The sequence below is a fragment of the Lissotriton helveticus genome, chromosome 6 (assembly GCF_964261635.1).
Source record: "Lissotriton helveticus chromosome 6, aLisHel1.1, whole genome shotgun sequence".
NCBI classification, from domain to species: domain Eukaryota; kingdom Metazoa; phylum Chordata; class Amphibia; order Caudata; family Salamandridae; genus Lissotriton; species Lissotriton helveticus.
In genome coordinates this window covers 909973071-909994188 of record NC_136067.1, presented here as the reverse complement: position 1 = coordinate 909994188, position 21118 = coordinate 909973071, and the positions used below count along the sequence as shown (strand labels likewise).

General features: G+C 44.1%; 1 protein-coding gene across 4 annotated transcripts in view; it reads left to right on the top strand.

Annotated features, from left to right (window-relative positions):
* The window catches only part of LOC144763192 (protein unc-93 homolog A-like), a 441908-nt gene that overhangs the window by 224487 nt on the left and 196303 nt on the right, over positions 1 to 21118 (top strand). For 2 of the 4 annotated variants that reach the window (XM_078648550.1, XM_078648551.1), the window contains exons 3-5: positions 13563 to 13744; positions 17298 to 17527; positions 18623 to 18751. In XM_078648550.1, the coding sequence (XP_078504676.1) occupies positions 13563 to 13744; positions 17298 to 17527; positions 18623 to 18751 (541 nt within the window). The remainder of the gene's footprint in view (positions 1 to 13562; positions 13745 to 17297; positions 17528 to 18622; positions 18752 to 21118) is intronic. The other 2 variants (XM_078648552.1, XM_078648553.1) reach the window with 2 other exon arrangements.

Below are 21118 nucleotides of genomic sequence, written 5' to 3'. Positions count from 1 at the left end.
GCAGTGGCACAGGGCCCAAAACATAAAACCAGCAAAAATAGGTCAAAACAGAGGAGGCAATCCGTCAGAAATGGAAGGGAGATTCATGCCAGTGATGTCAGGTCTAACACGTACTATCTGTATGACTAAGTGAGGTGGTGTGTGTGTATAACTGAATAGGTGAGTAAATGGCAGTGTGATTGATTTTTTGAGTGACTGACTAGGTGTGTGAGTAACTCTATGGGTGAGTGATAGTGTGTGAGTGTCTGTATGGGTATATGAGTGCCTATATCAGTGGCTGTATTGATGAGTGACTGTGTGTATGAGTGACTTTATGGGTTAGTGAGTGGATATGTGTGTGGACCTATGAATCAGTGAAAGAGTATATACTACCTGGTATTAGTGTGTTTATGGTTTCGAGATTGGTAGTCGGTATTTTAGAGTGGGTGTATCAAAGGTTATATTAGGGTGTGAGGAGGTGCACCAGATGATCACGTGGATGATGTCATTAGTAATGTCATTGGTGATGTCATTTGAGATATCATCAGTAATGTCACTGACCATGTCTTGAGTGATGTAATATGTGAAGTCATCAGCAGTGCATTGTGGGGGCGTGAGTTATAGTTAGCTCAGCTAACTGTAATGGCTGAATTTCTCTGCTATTGTACAAGTGAGTCTAACTATAACATCTCTAAAACCTGTGGACTTTTCAGTGAAAATAAATATATATATATATATATATATATATATATATATATATATATATATATTATTTTTTTTGTGTTTTGTTTTGTTTTTTCACCTAAAAAAAAACATACGTTTCAGGGGTGTTATAGTTAGTTGGACATTTCACTCGTACAAAACCATAGAAATGTCCCCGTTATAGTTAGTTCAGCTAGTTTAGCAAAGCCAGTGCTTTGCTAAAAGACACTTAGAATACAGTTAAAACACCTACATATGCTAGGGAACACTATGCGTTGGGGTACCCCTGTGATTAGCATGACCTCTTCTGTAAGGCCCTAGTACATAATAGGGCAGGGGAATTACAACTACCTCTTAAAACCCGCTACGGGTGCGTTTGCACAGTGGTGAAGGGAGGGTGGGTCTGAGGTGACATGTGTTTTAAGTTGGGAGATTAAGTACCCTTGAATCCTGATGGTCCCTGTGGTCCAACTAGCCAAGCAGGTACCTCCAGTAAGCGCCAGAGAGCTTCGTTGCACAGAGGTGTAAAAAGGGGCATGGCTGGACCACCTCTCTGCAACGCAGGTCTGTGACACTTACTGGAGGTACCTGGAGGCCTAGTTGACCCCCAGGGGCCCTCAGGATTGAAGGGGGCCTAATTCCCCAGCTTAAAACGTGCCACAGGGAGTGTTTGCAGACATCACCTCTGCCCCCGGCCACTCCCTTTACCACTCTGCAAAGGCACCCCATGGCATGTTTTAAATTGGTGGATTAAGTCCCCCTGAATCCTGAGAGTCCCTGGATCCAATTAGCCCACCATGGATCTCCAGTAAGCACCACAGAGTTGCATTGCAGAGAGGTGGTCCGAGGCCATGCCCCATTTTACACCACTCTGCAATGCAACTCTGTGGCACTTACTGGAAGTGCCTGGTGGGTTAGTTGGCCCCCAGGGACCCTCAGGATTCAAGGGGACTTAATTCCCCACCTTCAAACATGCCACATAGCGCATTTGCACACTTGTAACATCAGGCCCGCCCCCTTCCTGCACCAATGCGCAACGCACCCCCTGGTTTGTTGTAAATTGGGGAATTAAGTCCCCTTGAGTCCTGAGGGTTCCTGATGGCCAACTAGCCCACCACTTACTTCAGAAAGCACCACAGAGCTGCATTGCAGAGTGGTGTAAAAAGGGGCATGGCCTTGGCCACCTCTCTGGAATGCAGCGCAGTGGCGCTTAATGGAGGTAAGTGGTGAGCTAGTTGGCCTCCAGGGACCCTCAGGATTGAACAGGGCGTGTTTGCGCATGTCACCTCAGGCCCGACCCTCCCTTCACCCCTGTGCAAATGCACCCCGTGGCGCATTTTGATTTGGGGGATACATTCCACTTGAATCCTGAGGGTCCCTGGGGTCCAACTAGCTCTCCAGGTACCTCCAGGAAGCGCCACAGAGCTGCGTTGCAGAGAGGTGTAAAAAGGGGCATGACCTCTGAACACCTCTCTGCAAGGCAGCTCCCTGGGGCATACTGGAGGTCTCTAGTGGGCTAGTTGGCCCCCGGGGATCCACAATTTTTAAGGGGAATCAATTCCCTAACTTACAACTCGCCAAGGGGCACGTTTGCACAGTGGCGAAGGAAGGGGGCGGGCCTGAGGTGACATGTGAGTAAATTTGCCCTGTGGCGCGTTTTAAGTTGGGGAATTAATTCCCCTTGAATACTGAGCGTCCCTGTGGGCCAACTAGCCCACCAGGTACCTCCATTATGCACCAGGGAGCTGCCTTGCAGAGAGGTCTTCAGAGGCCACGCCCCTTTTTACACCTCTCTGCAGCGCAGCTCTGTGGCCACTCATCCATAGAGTTACTCACACACATAATCACTCATGCTAATAAAGAATCAAACATGCATATACAGTTATACACACACCACCACACTTACTTCTACAGAAACTTACACATACTTACTCTTTTAAACAATCACTTATAGAAACACATACTTATTCATACAGGAACTCTTCCAATCTCTCACTCTCACATATACTCACTTATATATACCAATAATCACATATACTAGTTTAAAATATATGTAGTTACTTATAAAGACAGTATTGAGACAGGCGTTCACTCACTAACACACCCATACACACACTCATCCACCCATACAGTCCTGCACACATACTGTCTTCAACACATACAAACAGTGACTCACTCATTTATGCATCTATGCACTAAGTAATACCCCCACTGAACCATAAAGACACTCAGACACTCATACTGAGATATACATATACAAAACATATTTAATTTTCAGAAAAACACAAAATCACTGGATGATTTCATCAGTGATGTCATCAGTGATGTCATTTGAGATGTCATCAGTGATGTCATGAGTGATGTCCCTGACCATGTCATGAGTGATGTAATATGTGATGTCATCGGCAGTGCATTGCGGGCGCGCGAGTTATAGTTAGCTGAACTAACTATAACGGTGGAATTTCAATGGTTTTGTACGAGTGAAATGTCCAGCTAACTATAATGCCCCTGAAACCTATGTTTTTTTCAGTGAATTTCTAAGGTTTTTTAAATGTTAATTTCTAACTATAACGTGCCTGAAACCTATAGCTTTTTCAGTAAATTTCAAAGGTTTTTTAAATGATAATTTCTAACTTTAACTTGACGGAAACCTATAGTTTTTAAGTGAATTTCAAAGGTTTTTTAAATGCTAGTTTCTAACTGTGCCTACAGAGGTAGGACATGTGAACAAAGAAGAAAAAAAGCACAGAAAAATAAAGAAATGCCGAAAGAAGCAACAGAAGTCCTCAAAGACGAAGAAAAGTTCAGGAAGTAGGAAAATGTGCAGAGGAGCAGAAAGAAGCCTTGTTGCAAAATCATCCTGTACCCTCAACTTTTTCAGACGGGTACGGGTGGTAACTGACTAACCAGTCCTAGAGCCTGTGCTATGTTAAAAGACACTTCGAATACAGTGAAAACACCTACATACACTAGGGAACACTATGCGTTGGGGTCCGCCTGTGATTAGCATGACCTCCTCTGTAAGGCCCTAGTATATAATAGGGCAGGGGGATTACAACTACCTCTTAAAACGTGCCATGGTCTGCACAATGGTGAAGGGAGGGGAAGGCCTGAGATGACATGTGTGCAAACACGACCTGTGGGCGTTTTAAGTTGGGGATAACGTCCCCTTGAATCCTGAGGGTCCCTAGTGTCCAACTAGCCCACTAGGTGCCTCCAGTAAGTGCCACAGAGCTGCGTTGCAGAGAGGTGTAAGAAGGGGCACGACCTAGGCCACCTCTCTGCAATGCAGCGCAGTACACTTACTGGAAAACCAGGTGGGTTAGTTAGCCCCCAGGGACCCTCAGGACTGAAAGGAAATTATTTCCTCAACTTAAAACTCGCCAAAAGGAGTGTTTGCACATGTCGCCTCAGGCCTCGTCTCCTCCCTTCACCACTGTGTAAACGTGCCCTGTGACCATTTTAATTTGGGAGATTAACTCCCCTTGAATCCTGAGGGTCCTTAGGGTCCAAGTAGCCCACTAGGTACCTCCAGTAAGTGCCACAGAGCTGCGTTGCAGAGAGGTGTAAGAAGGGGCACGGCCTAGACCACCTCTCTGCAACGCAGCGCAGTGGCGCTTACTGGAAGCACCAGGTGGGTTAGTTAGCCCCCAGGGGCCCTCAGGATTCAAGGGGAATTATTTCTCACACTTAAAACACGCCACAGGGCGTGTTTGCACACTTAACCTCAGGCCCTGTCCCCTCCCTTCCCCACTGTGTAAACACACCCTGTGGCCATTTTAAGTTTGGAGATTAAGTCACCTTGAATCCCGAGGGTCCCTAGGGTCAAACTAGCCCACTAGGTACCTCCAGTAAGCGCCGTTGCAGAGAGGTGTAAAAAGGGGCATGTCCTGGACCACCTCTCTGCAACGCAGCGCAGTGGCGCTTACTGGAAGCACCTGGTGGGCCCGTTGGCCCCCAGGGGCCCCCAGGATTGAAGGGGAATTATTTACCCAACTTAAAACGCGCCACAGGGCGTGTTTGCACACGTCTCCTCAGGCCCCGCCCCTCCCTTCACCACTGCGTAAACACGCCCTGTGACCGTTTTAAGTTGGGAGATTAAGTCCCCTTGGATCCTGGGGGTCCCTAGTGTCTGACTAGCCAACTAGGTACCTCCAGTAAGCGCCACAGAGCTGCATTGCAGAGAGGTATAAAAAGGGGCATGGCCTATGAACCCCTCTCTGCAACGCAGCTCCCTGGCACATACTGGAGGTTCCTGGTGGGCTAGTTGGCCCCCAGGGACCCCCAGTATTCGAGGGGAATTATTTGCCCATCTGCAAACACGCCAGGGGGCGTGTTTGCAGATTGCTGCAGGGAGGGGGCGGGGCCTCCGGCGCAATGCTGTTTTTAAAAAAATATATTTTTTAAAGAAGGGGGGCTGTGTGGCCCCCTTCCTTTTCTATATTATGGGCCCCATCCCCCATCCCCCATCCCCCAGAGCCTCACCCCCATTTAAAAAAAATATAAAATGTAACTGGAGGGGGGGGCAGCATGGGCCCCCCTCGCGTGGCCAATTTTGGCCCCAGGGACCCAATCCCCTGGGGCAGGGCCAAATATATATTTTTATTCATGGAGGGGGGCTGCGGGCCCACCTCCTAAGGCCTCTATTGGCCCCAGGGGCGGCATTTATTTATTTATTTATTTTTATTTTATTGGGAGGGGGGCCACGTGGCCCCCCTCCTGGGCCACTTCTGCCCCTGGGGACCGCATCCCCCCTTCACCACTGCGTAAACGCGCCCTGTGATCGTTTTAAGTTGGGAGATTAAGTCCCCTTGAATCCTGGGGGTCCCTAGTGTCCTCCAACTAGCCCACTAGGTACCTCCAGTAAGCGCCACAGATCTGTGTTGCAGAGAGGTGTAAAAAGGGGCATGGCCTCTGAACCCCTCTAGGCAACGCAGCTCGCTGGCGCATACTGGAGGTTCCTGGTGGGCTAGTTGGCCCCCAGGGACCCCCAGTATTCAAGGGGAATTATTTCCCCATCTGCAAATGCACCAGGGGGGCGTGTTTGCAGAGTGCTGCAGGGAGGGGGCGGGGCCTCTGGCGCAATGCCAGTCTTTTTTTTTTTAAACAAGGGGGGCTGTGTGGCCCCCCTTCCTTTTCTATGTTATGGGCCCTGGGGACCCTATCCCCCAGAGCCTCACCCCCTTTTTAAAAAAATAATATAAAATGCGATGGGAGGGGGGCAGCATGGGCCCCCCCTCCCGTGGCCAATTCCGTCTCCATGGACCCCATCCCTGGGCCAGGGCCAAATATTTTTTTTTAATTATGGAGGGGGGCTGCGTGGCCCATCTCCTAAGGCCTCTATTGGCCCCCGGGGACCCCACCCCCAGGGCCGGCATTTATTTTTATTTCATTGAGAGGGGGACCGCGTGGACCTCCTCCTAGGCCACTTCTGGCCCCGGGGACCCCAACCCCTGGGGCCTGCCCATTGCTTTTTTAGATTTCTTCTGAGTGGGGCCGCCACGGTCCCGAGAGCTCCCCGCATCCTGCGGGAGCCGGCATTGCTTTTCCATAAGGGGAGCTGCTGACATACAGCTCCCCATATGGAAAAGCAATTCTGCTTTGCTTCATTAAAGCGAGTTTCCCTGCTCTTGCTTCAATAAAGCAAAGCAGAGTTTGCAATGACAGGGCGGGAGCCGCGAAGCTCCCACCCTGACATTGCAAACAGTAGTGTCCTGGGGGTGGCTACCCTGGGACACTGCAGGAGCCGGCCTGGGGGGGTGGCAGTCCTCAGGGCCACTTAATGCAAAGCCCCGGGGGTGGTAGTCCCTGGGGCTCGGGGGTCCGTAACGGACATCTATTTTGAATATTTAGTGCCCCGGGAGGTGGCGGTCCCCGGAGCATGTGGGGGGCTTTAGCCCCTCCACAGTGGTTAAATAAAAAAAAATTAAAAGCCCCGGGGGTGGCGGTCCCCCAGGCTGCAGGGGGTGCCCCCCACAATCCTAATTAGTTAGAGCCCACGGAGGTGGCGGTCCCTGGGGCTTGGGGGGGCCTTAGAGCCCCCCACCTTCAAACTAACAAGCCCTGGGGGGTGATGGTCCATGGGGCTACGGGGGGCCATGTGCCCCCGCAAATATTCATGCTTTGCCCCGAGGATGGCAGTCCCCGGGGCAGTGTGGGAGGATTGGGACCCCACACTTTTTTTATCGCATGACCTGGCTCACCCGGGGGCTTTAATTAAACAAAGCGTGGGAGTCGGCACTTTGTTTTTTTTAGTTTCGGCCTGATCCTCGGATTTTGCAGATTTAAAAAAAAAATACAAAATATTTTTTGGCCCCTGGGGGACCGTGTGGGACCTTCTAAGCAGGCCTAAGGGGTCAGAGTGTTTCTACCCTGTCCCCTTTTCGTGTTTTGCGCCTTAGTTTTACTGATTTCTTGTGCCTCGGTTCTACCAGGGCACAAGATGGCTGCCAACACTTCCCGGTTTGAAGTGTTGACAGCCAATCAGCATAAAGCTCGTGATCGGGAGGGTGCCGTAGATATTGAAACTTTCTGATTTTTAATTTTCTCAGCAACTACTGAATGGATTTACACCATTTAACAACAAGGTATTTTCTGCACCAAGGGCTACCTTTTTGCCAAATGTGGTGTAATTCCATTCATTCAGCAGTTCAGGCTGTAGCCGTGTCTAAAGTTTCCTATGGGAAATTGCATGGGGAAAACAAGTTTTGGGAACCCCTTTTTTTCTCATCCCCCGAATCACCTGCACCTAGTATGTAACTGTCAGGCTAATCTTGCTGATGTAAGGAGAAATATCTCTCCTCCCACTTTGTTGAGCGAACAAGTTTTATATAGCCATATTAGTCAGTAAGCATGCTTGTATGTGTCAGGACCTCCCCTTGGTTTTATGCTAACTATGTAACCTATGCATATATAAGGCCCCTGTTCTCTGTACTTCTTAGACTGGCTCCTACAGTGACCTGAAGGTACCGTATGATGCAGACTCCCTCATCTGAGGTTAATAAATGCATTGTTTTTATATTGCAGTTTTTGTGCCAATTTCTTCTTTGTTGGTTTAAAGGACCAGGTGTATCAGTGAACCCCTTAGAAGGTTTTTATTTCTTCAACATGTGATCTAGAATGTGCACTCTGCCCTTGGCTTCTGATACTTCTTAGAGCCACCAATACCCAGGCCGAAAGGGAGCACAATAATGTGCACACAAACACACACCAGGCGCATCGTGTAACACACATTTGTTTTTTTATGTAACGTTTGAGATGCGTGGCCATCACACGTGGAAGGCTAATGTACAGACCATGAATATTGATCAAGATGATTGCTGCATGTTGTGTGTAGTATAAGATATGTGTATACAGGAAAAAGTTTTCAAAAAAGCTCTCTAAGCAGAAGAGGTGTCTCTCATCAAACATTGTAGAGAGAATGACTAAAATGGGTGCAGTCTTCTAACTATTACAATGGGGAATGTTATAAACAAATCAAATGCTTTGTTTTAAGGTCACATGGCAATCGCACAACGAGCGCGCAAGGAGACCACACTTGACGCGATTTTAACAAAATATATTCATCATAATATAAGTTTATTACAGTAGAAATATATAAATGTTTAAAATATTAGATTATCTCTGGCTCTCATATACACTTTAAAGTTATTTGAATATACTTTTGAGACAAAACAAAATGATGAAATGGCATACCCAGCGCGACACTATACGTGTTTGACGTAACACAGGGCCTGGCAGCGTATATTCGTCGCATAAGCAATGTGCAGTGGCCCCAACCCCATACGTACATGACGTAATGTGTGGCTTGGTACTATGTACCCGTCGGATACCAAAGTAGCAGCTGGGACGACTTCATGCGTACATAATGTTACGCCGGACGCGGTGCCACGAACTCGTCGGATACGAAATGAGCATCATTTACGAGTTTAGCAATATGGTGGATCGGATTCGCGTTCTGATGGAGATTGGTACGCTACAGGTATGGGAGTGCAGTTTTTCTAAAATAAAAATATATATATACATATTTTATGGGGAAGATATAACACATTACGAAAAAGAAGTATAATAGAGTTCCAAAATATTTTAAAAAGTAATAGAAATAACATAGGTTTTATAAACATTAAAATGGGAAATTTACATTTAAAAATCCATTGAAATTCACTGAAATAACCATAGGTTTTACAGACGTTATAGTTAGGAATTAGCATTTAAAGAATCTTGGAAATTCACTGAAAAAACCATAGGTTTCAGGGGCGTTATAGTTAGATGGACATTTCACACGTACAAAACCATAGAAATTCCACTGTTATAGTTAGTTCAGCTTACTATTACTCGCGCTCCCGCAATGCACTGCTGGTGACGTCACATATTACATCACTCATGACATGGTAAGTGACATCACTGATGACATCACTGATGACATCTCAACTGACATCACTGATGACATCATCCATGTGATAATTTCATGCACCTCCTTCACCCTAATATAACTTTTGATGCACCCAATCTAAATTACAGACTGCCATTCTCAAAACCATAGACACTCCAACAGCAATAACTACATACCCACTCACTGGTTCTTAGGTCTAGACACACATCCACTAACTCCCCTGTACAGTCACTCATAGTTACGGTCACTCAGTACAGGACTATCATATACCTATATAGACACTCACACACCACCACTCATCCATAGAGGTACTCACACACCTAGTCAGTCATGCAAATAATTACCCACACTCCCATTTACTCACCTATACAGTTATAGACACCAGCTCACTTACTCATACAAATACTAGCACATTCTTACGCTCTTATACAATCACTGATACAAGCCCACTCTCATCAATACAGCCACTCTCATAATCACACACTCTCACTTATAGCCATTTATATACTCGAACACACATACATACTGCCTTTCACATATGTAGTTTCTCACACATGTACCACTGAGATATAAATTCACTCACTAGCACACCCATACACACACTCACCCACCCATACAGTCCATCACAGATGCACTCTTGAAACCATGCACGCAGTGAATCCCCCACTCACACATCTATGCACAGAGTCACACACCCTACCCACACAAACACTCGGGTACCCATACAGATACTCAGACAACCAATCAATAACTCATATAGACACTCATGTAGCAATTCACAAACCCATGCAGCCGCTTACAAACCAACAGACAGACAGATACATACATTCGCACAGTTTAGTCACTAACCCATGCATTCAGTAAGATATGTTTAATCACTCACTTATAGAGTCAGTCACGTTCCTACTAAATCATCCATTCAGACACGTATACACCCACTCATTCTTCAATATGCCTTTCCCTCTATATATTAAACATATTTAAACTTTACAGAAACACAAAGTCACTGGATGATGTCATCAGTGATGTCATTTGAGATGTCATCAGTGATGTCACTGACCATGTCATGAGTGATGTAATATGTGACGTCATCAGCTGTGTATTGTTGGGACGTAAGTTATAGTTAGCGGAATTAACTATAACCGGGAAATTTCTATGGTTGTGTACGTGTGAAATGTCCAGCTAACTATAACGCCCCTAAAACCTATGTTTTTTTCAGTGAATATATATATATGCCTCGCAGTCCATGCATTACATGGCTATTCTGCAGCACTGACGTGTTTTAGTGCATGTTTCTGTCAGAACATTCTCAGTAGCATGTTGCTCCCATGCAATATTCTGTCTTGTACTGCTTCTTTGCTTCTTATGTTTCTCTTGCAGACGGTCCATAGCATAACAAGTGCTACCACACGGGCAAACCCGAGGTTGGCAGCTCCATTATGGTACAGCCTAAATATGTCATGTTCGGTATCAAACAACGTGCCTTCTCACCCCTGACACAAATCTCATGTTGAGGGCAATGTGGCATGCACCTTAGAGGTTGCCTTACTGGTCCAGCTTCTCTGTGCTCTAGCTGGCAAGCCCAGGTTTCCCGCAGATGCTGACGCCAAGACAGGAAATTGGCTTCCTTCCAGGGAGTCTGATCACTCCCAGGAACAAAGGCTTGGGCAGGAAGAAGGTCACTCCTCCCTCGTCCCAAGCAGGCTAGTGAAGTGGCACATCAAGGTAGTGAGCTTCAAAGGCAGCACCGCCTCAGATATGCAACAGGGCTGACTTCCAGAGGAGGAAACAGCCCTGCCCTCAGGCACATTTGCACCCGGACAGGCAGGAAATTAGTTAGTCAAGGTAATGTACACCCCCAGAAAGCTAGCCATAACTCCAGGGTGAGCAGCCTGGTCTTTATACTAAAATTAGATAGGATATCCGCCATCTTTAGGAGTAGCAGAATAGAGGGTTCTGGGTAGAAAAGATGACCCACTCCCGGCGATGTTGTCACCTCAGGGGAGGATTAGCTGCAGGGACTAGCAGGTTTCTTGCTCCCACACCCCTAGCTCCCCTAAATCTAGGATTTAAGGGACACCCCTGACACCAGAACCACAGTTCTGAACAACCCACATCAAAGAAGACAGAAGAAGAGACCTATGTCTGGGACATCAGGACCTGCACAAAGCAAAAGAGGGATACCCAGCACCTGTGGCAATACTCCTGGAACTGCCCGACCGAAGCTCAAACTAGACCATCTCTTGTTTCCCCCCAGTCAGAGAGACCACCTGTAGAAGCCTTAAGCATCCTCAGACTCCCCTGGACTAGTAGCACGAATCCCCTGCAAACTGCAGGTAAAACAGCGCTCCGTATCCAAAGAATCGCTGGCCATTGGGCCCTCAGAGGGATCACCCAAATCCAGACGATCTAGTGCATTGTGGGAACTGTAGTCCTGCCTTCCATGAAGTTACAGGCAGCCACCCCATTCCCTGGGACCGTCGGACATCAAAGTTACCTTCTGATCTACTTACCATGGACAAAGCGTGTTGGTCACAGTCCAGCAACTGACCTCTGCATTCGACGCTGCACCTAGAGAGACCTCCTTCCGACATTCAGCCGACATCAGCAGCAGCCATGGTATTGTGTTTTTGCAGCGTTTTCCCCGTAGCACTGTTTCAGCACTAAAAGCAGCTCTCCTGCGGCTCCCGTTCAGCACCTGGGACAGCCAAGACAACTTTGCACCCTGGATTCACGGGCCAGGTAAAATTGAACTGACTGTCGTGGCTTGGTCCTGGCACCCACATCACTACTATCCCACAAGTGTGCAACGAAACTTGACCTGCACTAATGGTTTTTCCCGTCCACCGCAATGTTACATTTTCACTGTATTATTTATTTTGCAAGCTTTTATGTTGCTTCAAAAATCTATAACTCTGGTTATATGTATGCTATTCTGTTTCTTTTAGTGTTTAAATTACTATAAAAATATACTCTATTTTTATAAATTGGTTTCAAAGTTCTCACAAGTTGTCTCAATTACTTATTGGCCATGTTGGTACTTTGAAATGCTTAACATATGTTCCTCAAGTAAAGCCTGACTGCTCTTTGCCACACTACCAGGACTGAGCTAAAGATTTATTATTGTGAATCCAAGGACCATATTTTGGGTATCATGATAGTATGGCATGGTGAGGCCTAATCCCCACAACACATAATACTCCACTTTCCTACAGTTACCCCATGTGATTAACTGCCAATGCAGGGACGGAGGTTTGCAAGGAACAGAAAACATTTTCTTAACACAGTCCATGTTCATTGAATTGACTTGTGCTGCGTTTAGAAATAAAGTTTCCTTTTTGGGAAGACATTGGGGAGTGCAGGAAGGGGACTCTCAGACTATTGCCTTTTCCCCCTAGGTAACCAGACAAAGGAAAGGGGTCCCAGGGACACCCTGTCCCCTTTGGGAATCAGTTGCCACCTCCTTTAAGATGATGGTAACTTATTAATAGTTTTGAATCCCAATTGCAGTCGCAAACCATTGATAAGTACCATACTGATTCCCAATTAGTTAGGAATACCCCTTTCACAGAGCTTCTTAGTTACAATTCGGTATGAGCCACAAATCTAATTTTGTGAGTCAGAATGTTTTCCTCACTCTCAAAATGGGCTTAGTATATAGGTAATGGCTCTTATGCAGTCACAGACAATGATTTTATGATTTGCAGGGTTTGTGACCACAAATGGGGTTTGCACATTGGACCGTAGTTTTCATGCTTTTCCTTCAGGTATCGCTGCATAGTTAAAGTTCCAAAGGAGTACAAGCCTTGGTTTCCCAGCTCAATATCTAGTCACAAAGTCTGCAAGTGGCCTTTCTAAAATGAAGGAGTCTTTGAAAATTTGACTCCTGCTTGTGAAGATTCTCTAGTGCAAATTACACATTTGCCTTCCTGTTCTAAATGTGCAGAAACTTGTCATGGTAAAGCACTTTCTTTGTCCCCAGTGGTCATCAAGTTCTTCCTCCAACATAAAATGAATTACTACCTTTGTCTCCTGTTTTACACAAAACAATGGCAGTGTTTAAGAGTAGGGGCTTTTTAATCACACATGCACTTTGTTCGGGTGAAAGGATAAGTACATTTTCAAACACTGAAAGCAATATTTTCCCTTTAAAATTACAAGGCCTCGTGACTTTTTTTAAGCTCAGTTAAATATTATTGCACATTCTAAACACAAATTTCAGCCTTGGCATCATCTGAAGCAAACATTGTGGGGAAGCTTATAATGCAATACTTCCTGAATGCTCTTCACTACCTCTGCTACCAATTTGACACACAATGTACAAGAAAGAAAGATCCACTATGCTTTTCTCTAAACCCCATCGTCATTTATTGCTGTAGGTAGGCTTTGTATAGCTGGTGATAGACAGGGGCCTACCAAACTTTTCTCCAGATAATGCAGTTTAACTTTCTTTTTCATCCCACCAAATTGATCTTTGCTTTTTTTACAGAGCAGCCTGAATCCAATTAAGGGGATGGGTGTCGCCTCATTGAGTGTCATCTACGGCTCCCTCATCATTTCCTCAATGTTCCTGCCATCTATTATAATCAGGAAATTTGGTTGCAAGTGGACTCTGGTTGGCTCCATGTGTTGCTATGTCATATACACATTGGCAAACTTCTACCCACAATGGTACTGAACATATTGAACATTTGTCATGCAGTAAAAAACATGAACTGCTGTAGACCGCCAGTAAAGTGCAATGATACACCATGCACTCAGGGATTTCAAGCCAAAATGAATTAGAGAAAAGGTGAACTACAAGTACCAGAATTCAATGTGATTTACTGAAAAGCCACCTCTGGTGCCACACATGAGATCTGGCTACTTGGTGACTAGGAGACATATTCTTTGTTGGATAGTGAAACCTAGATATTTCCTATCAAATTCACCTCGCATTATGGGTCTTGGGCGCCTACTTATAAACCTGCCATCCTGAAGAATATAAAAACAAGTATTGCGAAAGCCAAGAGGTCTCTGCATTTAGGACATATTGGCTCTGCCAATGCTGTTTGGCAATTCTGTGCAGCATTAGCAAAAGAAAAAGAAAGATTTTATTTGCCCACTGTACATCTATTATTAATTCTAGCTATGTTGCTCACATTCATTAATCTGATAATTTGCTACATGTTGGTTTACTTTCCATTTTGTCCCTCAGTGCCTTTGTCTTTTGGCCCTAAACCTATAATATCATTACAAACGGTCTCCTCTAGAACTTGGTGGCTGGCCCAACCTGTGCCAGGGCAACAGAGTCATTTACTCCATCACCCTGATGGAGGTGTCAACTGTCAAATTTTAAAGTTTCCATCAGCCTGACAGATATTTCAAGCAATGATAGGAACCACCATCAAGGCAGTTCCTGCCAATGGTGGAGTGGTGTGGCTCACTGGTTAGAGGCGGCAGACCTGTAAGCCGAGAACGGCCCGGGACCAGGGTTCAATTCCCGACGCGGCAGGATCTTGGACCAGGGTCAACGGACTCGATAATTCTCGCCTCAGTGCCTACTCTAACCAGGGAACACACTCGGCAACTCTGGGCATTAAGCTTGCCTCATCTCTACAACGGCCGCCACAGACGCCGGGGATGCCTGGTTTCACCCTGGAGATACCCAGAAAGGGACCCTCTCACAGGGAAAACCAGGACGGGTTCCCCAGCAGTCTACAGCGCCAGGACACTCGGGTAGAGATTCCCACATTTACATTTACAATGCATTTAAACTTTGACGAATGGCTCCCTCAAACATGACAGAGCCAAACCGCCAAGATAGATTCTTTTTTTATTTTCAAAACAAAAATCCTAAAGCGGTATTTTCTTTTTTTTAAAAAAAGCAGTGCCCCCCTTGCCATGGGAGCTTCCTCTCACAGTGAGGGGACATTGAAAAACAGCTATTTGTCTGCCCATCTAAATTAGGCGAGTGGACATATATAGCCAAATCTCCAATGGCCCTTAATCCGTTAGGATGTAGTAACAAGTACCCCCTGGGAAAAGTTTAGATTCCTAGGGCAGGGCAATATACAATTGAGAGAAATATCCCTAGGCAACTCAGAATCAAGACAAGTTAACAGACCACAGAATTCACAGGTTACGTGCAAAATCATTAAAAAACAAATTCTTTAATGCAAATTTCATTTAAAAACATTATGAGACTCAATTTACCCATCTATTGATTACATATATAAGTTGATATTTTCAATATCAATGCTCAGAGACATATAGTAAAATCGACAGACATAAATTATCAAAAAGACATAACAATATACAATCGATAAAGAAACAAAAATGCAACAAACAATATAGATAGGTATTCTTGGAGTGGCTATACATTTGATCTTCTCTACGTGCGTTTCGGCGTATAATGCGCCTTCATCAGGAAAGCCACAAAACTTCCTAAATGAAGAAATTTAAAATAAGTACACTGAGTGCAACGATTCACAATAAAAAAATGGTGGGACTATCACTACCTTCAAAAGACCGCCAACCTCTAAGTGTTAGTGGAGTAAACAAGGGTGAGTAAGTGAGCCACTAGAAGAGACCATCACGGATAGCGTGGAGATGTTCATGCACACATAGGAGGATATTGTCTATTCTGAGAAAGGACGGGAAAGGGGGGAAGTATTTGGGGGTGCGTGGTTTGGGGGCAGAGAAATTATTACCAATATGTTATCTTAAGCATAAAATATTCTTGCGTTTGCCATGATAAGTAGTTAGATGTTACACACCTAACCTTTTTTAAAACATGGTGGTGGAGACTACCTAAGTGTCTAAGGTGAACCGTTTACCAGACGTGAGAATCATGTCTGGTCGCCAAGGAAATAATCTTATTGAGAATAGAAGGGAAGGGCATATCTGAAAAATTAGAACAGACTGGATCAGTACCTATAGTAGGTTCAACCTAAGCACAAAAATGTGTCCATGGATTCTGTTATGCATCTCTTAATTAAATAGCTTAAATCTTCTGCTCTCTGGTTCTTTATAACATCCTCTAGGTTAAGCATATATAATACTCGAGCATGAACTGATAATAGCATTGAATACATTTATTAAGAATACATAATAGTGGCATCTGGACTAATAAAACACCTACAATCTTCAAGACACTTTCCGTCAAATGCCTCTTAATATACTCATAAAACGTTATTAGGGATACATTTAATTTCTGGTGGTATATCCATAAAAGGTTTAAATAACAAATTACAAATATTATTTTGAGTTATTGTTTGATATTCCAAAACCTTTGGTTTTATTGAAATTGGACATTTAAGCTCATTATGTACAATGGAATGCTATTTATAGGTATTCATAGTTTTCCATGATCATTCTGTTGAGATCATTTCTAATGAGAGAGACAAATGAAACTATATTGCTATGCCTCCGTTTGCTGCAGGGGTGTGCATACCCCCTAACTCATGTTTCTTAAGCTTATCCACTTTTCAGTGAAACAATGTTCCTCTTGAAAGAATATTCTCCTTGAATAAGTGCTATAAAAATGTAATTAGATGAGATAAGAAAGTATTTTGTTTCTTCCCAGTAAAAAATATACCTCTAACAATCCGAGATAATGTGAGCATTTACCACTTTTTAAAAGGAAAAATGAAACTCCTATCTATAAAAGTAACCATAACTATTTAAAAAATCTTTTGCTTTAATGAAACAAAACTTTTTGGGTCAAATGTAAATACTACAACAATATAAGATATGTCATTGCAATACACACACAGGGGTAAGACTAAAAAAATCTAAAAGAAGAATAAACTTGGAATGACAAAAGGAAGGGCAGTGACAAGAAAACAGGCCCAAGCTGAGCCGAAATGCAAGCAAAATACCTTGGACTGATGACAGAGATTAACAAAGCCAAAGAAAAGCTCCCTGTACACAGAAACATATTTAGCAAAGCAAAGAAACAAAGAAACCGTCAAATATATTTAATGTAAAACATATTCATAACAGAAACCTATGTAAAAAAATCCATTAAGAATGTTATTAATACATTTGGAAAGCTATAAGTAAGTTAAATGCATAGACTAGAATTACATGAGTAAAGTAATCTTTGGAGGCCCATTGAAACCGATGACAAGAAACACCTCCAATTGATTAAAATGAATACAGGACAATGGCAAGTCAGTGTTGTTGTAATGAACATGTTGTATGGTGGAATGGTTTATTAAATTACTGCATTACTTTTCAGGTACACTTTGATCCCAGCTGCTATTATCCTGGGAATTGGTGGAGGCCCATATTGGGCTTCAAAATGCACCTACCTTACTTTAAGTGGAATTCGGTATGCAGAGAAAAAGGGAAAAGACAAGATTGACGTTGTTAACCTGTATTTTGGAATATTTTTCCTGGTATACCAATCATCCGGTGTATGGGGAAATCTAATTTCTTCTTTGATATTTAGTCAGAGACCCATTAATGGTAAGTAGTAAACATGTTTTTGTTTTTGTTATTAGCATTAAACTATTTCATAAATTGTATGTACCTGACCCTGTTTCATTAAGTTGGTCCATTACTGAACACTGCAAATGTCCTCCAAACATAATACACTTTAGTCTAAACATATCTGTATCAAAACTGCCAATAGTGTCTCTACGCACGATCATCTCCATTTTTGAGTACTTCTCACTAAGGCATCATAGGAAAGATATGTCATTCTCGTACCATATGAATTAGTTCTTTGGTGTCTATTAGGATGGCCGGTGGATCGCCACTGCCCATCTGGTGGTGGCTGCCCGCAATTTTCCACCGACCGCCTACCAATTCCCCCTGCCAAATTACGATGGCGATGGGGACCCTGGCGGACGGAAGGACCTTCTGCCGGTTTTCCGCTGGTCAGATAGGCGAGCGGGCAGAAAAGGGCTTAAATATGGTGACGTGTGTGTAAGACACTGCCATCCACATTAGGATGGGCGGCGGTGCAGGGCTTTCCATGGCGGAGACCCTGTGGGATGCCACCGCCACAGTGGTGGTGGCATCTTAATTTACATGGCGGGACCGCCACACCTATGGCGGTCGGTCCCGTTTCCCGGGACAGTGTCCATCCTAATATGCCCCTTAGTGTCCAAAAGTGCATCTAGTACCTCTAATTGGAAAGGCTTTTAAGTTATTTAATGCCAGCATCAAAAGAGTTACAACTCAGTGAAAAACACAGTTTCGGAACTCGATGAACACCTAACTTCTTCAGACAATGAGAGGCCATCAAAGGCAAATCACTTTCTAGAGTGCTACCATTCCTTCATTCATTCATTCATTCAGATTTAGCAATTCTGTTCACAGTATTTACAGATTAAAATGGTTTGCTAAAGGGAGCTCAAATCTCCATGACCAGCTCAAATCTCAGGAGGAAACAAAAAAAATCTGTGTTGTTCTCAGGGATCTCATGATTCTGCCAATGGTTGTAATTCCCGTTCCTAGCCATATGCGATTTCAGGAGCCACTCATAATGAGTTCCCCCTGTTAGCACTGCTGTGTAAGTACCATCCAAAGTCTAATAATCTCTTTTGGATTCTCTAGGAACTGTCTTCAACTACACATACTGTGGAGCAGGCAATTGTCCAGACATGACCATTGGTTCACTTAATTCCACAGAAACAGCTCGACCGTCGACTGACTTAATCTACATACTGATGGGAGTTTATACTGGTATGTGTTTCTTCAAGATAATATTTATTTACGTGTCAAGGAGACTCTGCAAGGTTAACCTGAATAAATGAATATATCCCCATATGTCTCTTTCTTAACATATTTGCATATCTGTGAAGCTTGTTCTCAATTCGATCTTTCATGAACTAGAACTGTGACGTAGGAAGACTTACATTTCCTTACCAGACAAAGCACATGGCTTGCCTTCAAATGTGATTGGGTGTCAAAGTAAGTAGTATAATCAGCCACGGCCCGTCCAGATAAGAGCCGTGGGGCCGGGTGAGGGGGGTTTTTAAAGGATGATGAGGAGGGAAAATTATTTATTTAATTTTCCCTCATCATCTCCTGTAGAAATCCCTCCACCCTGCCCCACCGCCCCACCGCTCTTTCCTGCATGGGCCACTGCTGAGTATAATTTGAAAAGTGTAATAACTTTTCAGCACTAAATTAAAAAACCAAGAACGTTTTATGCTACAGCAATTAAAGCAACAGGCATTAAGGCTAGTGGTCCACTGACTCCTATTATATTGAACACAGATTGAAAAATTATCTATGAAAATCCAGGATGAGATTCCACAGATGCTAAGCATAGCCTAAAGTCCTTCCGACAATTTTCCCATGATCTCCAAGGAGCCTCGAAGCAGTAGGTAGTGAGCGCATCTGAATTATAAATGGTTGTGTTTCACACAGAAATTTTAGCTGCAGAAAACACTGGGTACAACATTGGGGAAGGCATGCTGGAATTAGTGCTGAAGCAGTGATATCTGGATGTTATTCCCCAAAACCTTGTAATCCCCATTATTTACCCGCTTGCAGAATTACTGTGACCCCCAGAAACTGTAATTCCAGAGCCAGGAAAATAACAGGGATTACTCTGGATCACTGATGAGAGGTAGAACATTTATGAGAAGGTCAAATGAACAGGACCAAACATTGAGATGTAAAAGGCTGAAGCTGTGGCTAAGCAAACTAGCTATAGTAGTGAAAAGGCGGGATTTCAACTCTAGAGTCTGCTTACCATTCTCCAGAATCCCGTAACAGGTCGACTGGACCTTTTTACCTGTCATAGAATGAATTAGGCAATCTAATCACAATTTATTAATTCAATTTCAAAATTTCCAATTGCTTTCCCCAAAGAACCACTGACTAAGGACTGAGTTAAAAAGGTTTATTACATAACCAGAAACAACTGAAGATACAGACACCTCAGCAAGAGGTTCAAAAGATAAACAGGCACTAATACAAACATAATCCTACGGAAAAGTCTCAAGCGGCTGATGAATAATACGAGAATCAATTCCAGAATCATCAGACTAAACAGGATTGCTATGACCTGAGTTCTGGTAATCATCAGGATAATAGACATAAATTCAGATTAATCTGTCCCTACACTGTACTGAGTGACATCCCTACTCAACAATAACCCAACCTAACCAAAAGGTGTCAGCCGTGGTGACTTCCCAAAGAAGTTCGCCCACATTCTCTCTTAGGCTAGAGTTCCTTGCTTGAAGCTAAGCTCTTTGCCCAAGCGACTGCTCTCTCTAGCTCCTCAGCTCGTCTGCTCTGACTCCACCCTCGGGGTGCTGTCCCTAATACGAAACCCCACAGTGTGAATGACACGCCTTCAGGTACGCCCCTCTTGAAGGTGTTAACTTTCCAAACTTTCCACCATGGCACTTGTCCATCCTTGTCCGTGTAGACGTCCTTGGGTCCCAGGCTCTTCATCCTTTCAAGTTGCTTCTCTGAATTCCTGGTCTACTCCTCCATGTCTGAGTCTAGCATTTCTAACACTCATACACAATGGGCCCTTCTACTCTACAGTCTACTTGGTGATGCACCTGCAAAGAAATACACGCAAATGGGCTCATCGTCTAATAATGTTGCAACATTTTCTAAAAGCCTCTTTCATAAAGCATTTCTACGGTTTAATGTTAAGCAAGACATTTTCATATAGGCCTGCACCATTTCTATGAACTAGGCCTCTGTTTGATTTATAGGCCCACCATCTTACATGAGCAATCTCTTGGTTCACAAGGCCTTCAACCTTAACAGCAAATGCATTTTCTACTTTAAGCTAATTATCGAGTGTATAAAAACACCGTTACACATTTCCATAAAGCAATCCATATATGCACAATAGTGCTCGTCTAAACACGCATCTCATTAGTGAAAGGTTTCATTTCAACAGCATCTCTAAGTTAAACAGCAAGTGTGGATTTGCAATTCATCTAGTTCTCTAACTTCCCTTGCATCTAAACATGATTAAAAGTCCTCTATATATGCGGGTGCTGACTACTTGTACATATGATGCACCCCTACAATTTTCACTGTAAATGGCGCTCTCTCAGTTCCCCCCTTTGATGACCC